This window comes from Chenopodium quinoa, unplaced genomic scaffold, assembly GCF_001683475.1.
Source record: "Chenopodium quinoa cultivar QQ74 unplaced genomic scaffold, ASM168347v1, whole genome shotgun sequence".
Lineage (NCBI taxonomy): Eukaryota > Viridiplantae > Streptophyta > Magnoliopsida > Caryophyllales > Amaranthaceae > Chenopodium > Chenopodium quinoa.
In genome coordinates this window covers 2698731-2707564 of record NW_018742903.1, presented here as the reverse complement: position 1 = coordinate 2707564, position 8834 = coordinate 2698731, and the positions used below count along the sequence as shown (strand labels likewise).

Here is an 8834-nt window from a genome sequence, read left to right as displayed (position 1 = left end):
CCTACCACAAATATTTATGACAACATATAATGATCATATATGGTTCCAAACGACGTTATATGACCCCAAGATCTATTCCCTAGAATTTCAAGATTTTTTGACACCGAGCCCAGAAACCTTCAAAATTTTGCAAAATGCATGGATTAGTAGTAGTCTTCAATTTTTGATTTTTTTTTTTTTACTTTTTTCACTTGAAAACAAAAATTGCCGAAATGTTTACCATGGTCTCTACTCTCTAATACCTCTGGGAGCCCAATTGGGTGGGTGGAATATTCAATTTGCCTTTAAACGACCAATTTACCGGTTTACAACTTCATCGATTTTATCAACTCAAGCATACCACAAATATTTATGACAACATATAATGATCATATATGGTTCCAAACAGAATTATTTAATGTTAAATGGCCAATTTAATTAACTTGAACCGATTCCGACTTGAAATGAAATTGACCCTAACCTGTTTTAACCCGTCAAAACCCGAATTTAACCCGACTTGTTACTAACCTGACCTGAATTCAACCTGACCCGTTCCAAACCCGACCCGAATTCAACATAACCTGTTACAAACCCGACCTGAAATCAACCCGACTTGTTACTGACCTGACTCAAATTCAATCCGACTTGTTATTGACCCCCGACCCGAATTTTACCAGACCTTTTACTAACCCGACCCAAAAATTCAACCCGATCTGTTACTAACCCAACTCGAAATCAACACGATTTGTTATTGACTCAACCCGATTGTTCCCGACCCGATTTCAAATCACTTAAATGCAATTTAGACCACCTTATTATTGTTGATCAAAGTATTTTGTCTTGGGAGACCAAGTCGGTCTAGGCCAGCAAAAGAAAGGAGCATCATCCTCAAATTTAAGAGTTAAGTATAGTATATATTTGTTGTATGGTCAAATTAAAGGAGATAATTATCTTCCTAAGTTATAGACTATAGTTCCCTAGTATATTGTCATATATATTATAGTCAAAGGAAATAATTCGCTTGATAAAGATGATAATTATCAATTTATATTTAGTTGGACCCGGATATGACCTGACTTGGAAATGACCCGACCTGATTGTAACCAGCAAATTATTGACTTAAACATTACCCGACTTGAATCCGAGAATGAATTGACTTGGAAATGACCCAACCTAATTATAACCTGCAAAATTATTGACTTGAACCGAATCCGAGAATTACCCTAACCCGTTTTAACCTGAATTAAACCCGACCTATTGTTCACCCGACCCAAACCCGATAAAAGTATGACCGGACGTGACCCGATTCAAGCATGACCCAACCAAAACCCGACCTGCATAGGTTATGAAATTAATCCAAATTGACCCGACCCACTCTTACTCGACCCAAAGTCGACCCATTTACCCGAATTGACAGCTTTATAATCCACATACCAAACACACCGTCAAAAAGTCTCAGTATCTTAAAGCCCTGTTCAAATCGGATTTTTTACGAAAGTAAGCTTAATTGGCAAACAATTTACCAATCTAGACGCGTGGCCAAACTATTTACGAAACTGAGCTTTTGACATAAAACGCTGCCTCGGTCAGCGTTTTACCTTTGGTTATTATTATTTTTTATAAAATGTCGTATTATGTGAAATACAAATTTTTTAAAAAAAATGGAAATACAGTAAAACGCTGACTCAGTCAGCGTTTTACGCATAAAACGCTGCCTCAGTCAGCGTTTTATCTGCTTGCTGAAGGCAGCAACAACAGGCCCCCAACAGCAGCCAGTGCAACCCCTTCCACATCCACCACCCTCTCCACATCACCACCACCACCACCCTCCTCCTCCACACCACCTCCTCCACATCCACCACCACCATCACCATCACCCTCCTCCTCCACATCCACCACCACCACCTCACCACCACCCTCCTCCTCCACATCCACCACCACCACCATCACCCTCCTCCTCCACATCCTCCAACACCTCCACATCCTCCAACACCTCCACCACACATCTTAATTGCATGCAATCTCCACCAATTCGCACAAAAACAACCAAGATATTCACACTATAAACATAATTAACCAACATTGTTCCAATTCACATTACAACCACAACAAAGTACACAACGAACATATTCACACTATAACAACCAACATATTCTACATAACAAAATTTTCGTAATTAAAACAACAATGTAGGCTACTTTATCAAACTAAAACAACAATTTCATCAACATTATCAACAATTTCATCAACATTTTCAACAATTTTATCAAACATTTCCACAATTTCATCATAAACTTTCTTACTAAACTAACATCAATTTAGGGCTTTTATACTAGACAATTATCAAATTACAACAAACCAACTTAGAATTATCAACATAATTGTCAATTTACATCAAACTAACTTAGAATAAAACAACAACATTATCAAATTAAAACAATGTAGTATATAATTATCAAACTAACCTAGGTTTTTAAATTTTAAAAACAAAATAAGTGAGAAGTACTAACAATGTGATTATAAAGAAGAGGAGAGGCGCGTCGGCAGCAGGCAATAGGCGGCGGCGACGGCGACACGCAGCAGGCGGCGGCGACGGCAGAGCTTTGAGGAAGATAGGCTATTGCGTGAGGAAGAGTGAGTTTGAGTTTTTAGTTTTGAGGAAGAGTGAGTGCGCGAAAAATATACCAGGCAAAATCGCTGACTCAGTCAGCGTTTTAAGGGCTGTTACAGCCTGAGACAAAAACGCTGACTGAGGCAGCGTTTTTATGTATTTCCATATTTTTTTTTAAAAAAATTTGTATTTCACTAAATAAGAAATTTTAAAAAAAAAATAATAATAGAAGTAAAACACTGACCGAGGCAACGTTTTACCTCAAAAGCTCAATTCCGTAAGTAGTTTGGCCACGTGTCTATATTCGTAAATAGTTTGCTAATAGGGCTCAGTTTCGTAAAAAATCCGTTCAAATCTCTCAACTAGCGCTGTGGCACACGAGTGTAACAAATGACACGACGTGGGTAATTCTAAATCACCTAGAAATGTAAACATCATTTTTTTCCCCAGTCGAATTTAATTCTACAGTATTATTTTCAATTCCAAATTTTATTGAGAAGAGTATCATGAAATTGGGTTTTGCTTGAAGAACCAATTCAGGGCAGAAATTGCTCAAAGTTATCTCTTCAATTCCATAATTCTGGCACAGCGGCCCAACAATTTGTTGAGGAAAGATCTAAAGTTTCTTCAGCGGTGTTCATAATGAGGTAATTTCCACTTTAATTGTACTAAATCAGTAAATCTCCGTTTTTTACTTCTTTAATTTAATTTTGCCGCAATTCTCTTCTTGAAATTGAGGTAGTAGTTTAATTTTAAATGTTAATTGCACTTGCTTGACTGCTTCTTGTTATATTTAATAATAATTGTTAATGGTATATTGGTATATGCTTTGGTTATATAAGTATGTTACATTGTTAATATAATAAGCTTTGGTTATGTTTAATTATAATTGTTTTGTGGTTCATGATCTTGTTATTTGGTAATGCTTGGCATGGAGTCATAATTAGACAAGATTACATTTTGTTGCTTTCAATTCTAGTGACCACTGACAAGAATGGAAGATAGTTGAACCAAAGTTGTAATCCATCAAATATAGGCAATCCAGCTTAATAGAAGAAGCGTAGATGTCAACTACGTAGTAGCTTAATTGGTTAAAGTGTTGGGGGTAATGCCTAGATCAAAAACAAAAAGGCTTTTTTTTGGAAACAATTCCATTTTCGATATAATGATGTATAACCATTACCTCTTTTGGAAGTATAAAAATGAAATACAATAATCATTTAAATTATTTTGCTTGTAAATAAACTTGAATTTAGGACCAACCCTAAGCTGTAAAATCTCTCTTAAATGATTGTAATTGTAATGTTTGAAGGTTATCTTAGGAAATGTGAAAGGTAATGCGACTGTCCTACATAAAAGTCCTTTTGAAATTAAACCGGAGTATGTAATGTTGGGGTGATTTTGAGAATTTCCTTTGTGCTCAAGGTCGTTTGTAACAATATGTAATCATGTTTGTAACAAGGTTGGTAAATAACTGAATATATGTCTTGCTGCGCGGGTGTCACCCTAGGCACAAAGAACGAACTTGGCTCACTTTCTTGACTTCCAAAAACTTTCCCTTTTATTATGTGTTTGCCTTGTGTATTTGTGTTGAATGATGCTGGTGAAGTACCCAGCAAAACTTTATTCGATATTAGAGGCAGAGTTGTCATGAAGAATGAGATCAAGGACTCCGTTCATTGTTGGCCTACTTGAAGGATTATCTTGAACACATAATAGTGCTGCTCGGATACAACTTATGACTGTAGTGCTTGAAAAGTTGCTCTCTAAAGATGGATCAACTAGTTCAATGGCATCTCCACTGTTCCAAAGACTCCTTGCCTGAAGCAAAATGACACATTATTTATGACTTTTTGTTGCCTTTTGAAGCTAATTTGAAACATGAATATATATAGGCTGTCTTACATGATCCGTTAGACCGTTCTTCTTTAGTACGCGAATAACAAAAGTATTTCTTAGCCCACTTATGATTTCCAATAGGGTGACCCCAAAGCTATACACGTCTGACTTGATGGAGAGTTCTCCACCATTTGCAGATTCAGGAGCCATATATCCACTGCGAAACAATATTTGGCCGTAAACATTAAGATTCTTAGTGAAAGTGTGAAATAACTCTTTTATCCAATATTAGAAATTGGAAGACCTTTTGGCTTAACTTGGAGCCTGGCTGTATGCTCTATGACATTTATAATTGTCATGGGAGCATGTAACCATCATATAGGATTCGGATGTTAATGGTGAAAATATCTCACTCGTAACTGAGTACTCTTTATTTAATTGCCAAAGTTGGTAAGCATACAATGTGATTATGTGAGATCTCTTTTATTTCAAAATTAGTAACTTTTTTTTTAAATTTTATTTATTTATTTATTTTTTTTAAAAAATAATCACAAGGTGTGCATCTGTGAAAAAGTGAATAAAAATAGAACTAGATGCAAACAATAACTTTTAGAAGCTTTTAGATCTTACCGTGTTCCACGAAGTTTTTTGGTTTTTGCCTTTGTTTGACCTTATTCTCAGGTGCCCTTGCCACCCCAAAGTCTGCTATCTTTGGGTTCATCTCCTCGTCTAGCAATATGTTTGTCTGGTTTCAGGTCCCGATGAATAATTTTGTAGTCTGAATCCTGATGAAGGTGCAGAAGTCCTCGCGCAATTCCTGTTATGATTTTGAACCGTGTTTCCCAATCTAATAGCTTGACCTTCTTTGGATTAATAGAATATTCATGATCATGAGTGACAGCACGAACTACAATCTGAAAACTTTGTACCTAACACAAACTATTTTTTTCAGCTAAAACATATTACCAGAATAGGAATTTGTCTAAACTCAAGTTGGGTAAAAACTCATAGATAAGCAACTTTTTTTTTGCCTTCGGAGCTATACCCCAACAGTTTGACAAGATTTTCATGTTGAATCTTGGCTATTAGCTGAACTTCGTTATCAAAATCTCTAAGAGCTTTGACAAGAGGCTTTTGAGAGCTCTTAACAGCCATTCCCGGCCACCTGGAAGCTTCCCCTGCAGTATGTATATGGAAAACCCTTTAATTTGTCACAGAAAATTGAAAAGCTGTTGTGAGTGGGCGTATACTTTGTAGTACCTTGTAAACAACTCCAGATCCTCCTTGGCCAAGTTTGTTATCATTTGAAAAGTTATCTGTTGCAGAATTAATCAGCTGAAGCTGTATTTGATGACGCCTGGAAGAGGATGTTTGTGGTTGAGTAAACAGCAGTAAAACAAGTTTTTATTAGTTGGAAAACCATAATTACAATGCAGCATTAACTCTGTAATACTTCTGTTATTAGTAGTTGCAATAGGCTTTTATGTGGTGCTATCAAGTGTTGTTTTTTCTTTATGTGGACTATATTATTTGACAATAATCTACTCTCAATTCAATGGTACAACTACACGTTTAGTGGACAGTTTTGTGAAGGAGAAGTTTTTTATTGAGATCAGGCTCACTAATTGATGATACTTTAACACTTTACAAGTTTACTGAGGAAACACAACCATGCTGAAGTGACTAGCACTCCATGCAGGATTTAGTCAAGTCTTGTTAAAGTCATTTGAGTCGTAAAAAACCATATGTAGGAAAGATAAATATATTAAATTCTATAACTCGATTTGTCATATATCTACTCCGTATATAACTGTCATCATTCAAGTATCATAAAACTCAAATTGACATGGGATTGGGTTTTTTGATTAATACATTTTAATTTATTTTGAGAGGAATGGATTAAGTTGCGTAACTTAGAAATGTTCAAAGAAACTACCAGTTTCAATAGGACCGAAGATGATAGTATAATGTGCATGTCATGCATGGTTATTGATCTAATACCTATTTGCCGTAGGTACTGGGAATATAGTACAAGCAATAAAATAATGACAAGATTGTGTATGATGCAGACTTGATGAATACTATTGTGACTTTGTGAGGACACCAGACGACAAGTTGTTTTCTGCTTCTTCTCGAGGTGAGATTTTACTCTTTTTTTAATTTTTAATTTTTATTTATTTGTTTCTTTTATGCAGTTGCTACTAATGATTGACAATAAGCATTTGTAATGTTGTGTATAGGACTTAGTTTATTTCTTATAATCTAGAAAAATAAAAAGAAAAAAACTTTCTGGGATGAATTAGTTATATACCTGCAAGTCTGTGCTGTTTCTTCCTCCTGTACATGAACAAGAGGATAATGAAGAGAAGCAACAATACAAAGCCAGAGGCTGGAAACAACAGCTCTTGTTATGTAAAAATGTATACTCCTAGTCTTGACTGCTCCAAAACATATTAGATTAAGTCAACAACATATATATATATATATAATATAGTGCCAAGACACCCAACTATGCCTTTGACAGCATTACTAAGTCTGTTTTTGGTTGGGGGCCTTGGTGCTTTAGTATATTCAATTTGAATACTCCATGGAAAATTTATGTTCTTATTTGATATATATTTAATAGTTGTAATTATAAAGGGTTTATTATTCTCCAAAGTTCTTCCCATTTTTTTTTTTTTTTTTTTTAATGTTTTTACCTGAATGCGATGTTTGCTTGCCTGATTGTCCTGGAGGTGTAGCTAGTGGAGGATGGAAACGTGACGTATTATACCTTATTTGGCAGTTTGGCTGGAAAATCACAGCCATACTTTTCCTCTGCAACAAGTCTTGCATTCTCTATAACTGCCACTCAAGCAACTTTCACAAGGTGAGCCAAGTATACAGGGGAGCATTGAACAACACAATACACACGTTTGATCAGGTGGGAGAGGAGCCTTTCCGGTTTCATAACCGTGGTAAGTTTCATTATAAGCTGCCCTCTTGATTAGATTGTTGATAGTTGTTGACATTACTTGGTCTAACTGTGTGGGATTTGGATATGTTCTCATTGCTGTTCTGATGCCAATTAAAAGGATCAGTTTTTAACAGCGAGAATATTGACCTGTTTGCATAACTTAGGGTGCATCCCTCAATACGAATGCTTGCTTCTTTGTGGTTACTGCATTTGGTGACTATTTCCTGTGCCGCAGACTGTACACATCTTGGCAGGGCTGATGACTGACATCAACCTCTGCAATAGAATTGGCCATAGACTATGTTGGGGCTGTGTCCTCTGGTGGAATTATATAGGCCTGTTGTTGAAGCTTTTACGCTGAGATCTGATAGGAAATATTGAGATTCTTTGGTATGTACTGTTCTGTGTATAATTACCAGCTTCATAGCAGTAAGAGCAATAAGATTTATCTGTGAAGTAACCATTTTCAGCTGCAGAATTTGAAGAAAGATTAGGAGGAAAGATTTTAAGATATAGTAAAATGATGCCACTTTTGACATATGATTAAACCCAGCTCAGCTGTCTTGTTTGGGAGAGATTATATTTGTTGTTTTATAAGGCATATGGAGATAAATCTGGCTACTTAAAACCAATATATCTGACTTTTTTCTGATATGGGGCTCTAGATCTACTATTATTTCTGTAAATAGATGCCCCGTTATGTATTGCAAAGAGCAAGCATAACTTTGTTTGTAGGCTTGGATGCAATTGTTAAATATTACTTGAAACTATCTAGTAGTGTAAAAGAATGATTTAATGAATTTAGCTTTATTATGAATCTGAACCTGTCCAAACTTGACCTGAAAAAGTGATTAATTTGGATTTATTTGTGTTAGGAATGAGTTATGTGACCTAGAAAGTTCAGCAAGGACTATTGATTGGGTAATGGCTGATGGGAAAATATTTTTTTGCTCATATTCAATGAACCTCAATGATCTTTCTCTATAAGATTTCCATGCAAGGGAAAAGCTCAGCTATTTGAAATTTTCAATGTCAGAACTGTAATAATTTTTTAATTAAAGCTGGGTCGTCTGAATTTTTTCAATGCAAAGAACTGTTAGTGTTAGTTTGTTCTCAGCTTGCTGTAGCCAAGTTTTGAAATGATCAAATTGTATGATCATTTGTCGTAACTCCTCGTACAAAAATAAGATCTTTTGCAAGGGTGAGAAACTGGGGATGATATTTTAAAGAATGAGTTGCCAAAAGTAAAGTGGCTTGGAGTATAGCTGTTACTTGGGATTGAATAATCAAGAATGTTGTCATTCTTTAGATTCATTTTGTGCACGCTTGTGTAATGACGTAGCAAATGGAGAAGGTAAACTTTATTGTATAGCCTAGCTTCTTAGGATATTGTAGTAAAATTCTCAGTATATAAGAATATAATTAAGTATATAACATGGCTTCTGATAT

The 8834-nt window shown here is 35.5% G+C and overlaps 1 protein-coding gene across 1 annotated transcript; it reads right to left on the bottom strand.

Moving 5' to 3' along the window:
- Window positions 1-3873: 3873 nt before the first annotated feature.
- Window positions 3874-4641, bottom strand: LOC110727168 (cysteine-rich receptor-like protein kinase 15). Its single transcript, XM_021906724.1, has 2 exons — window positions 4496-4641; window positions 3874-4411 (listed from the first exon to the last, which is right to left on the bottom strand). The coding sequence occupies exons 1-2, from the start codon at window positions 4637-4639 to the stop codon at window positions 4214-4216; spliced, it is 342 nt and encodes a 113-aa protein (XP_021762416.1). The 5' UTR covers window positions 4640-4641; the 3' UTR covers window positions 3874-4213.
- Window positions 4642-8834: the final 4193 nt, after the last annotated feature.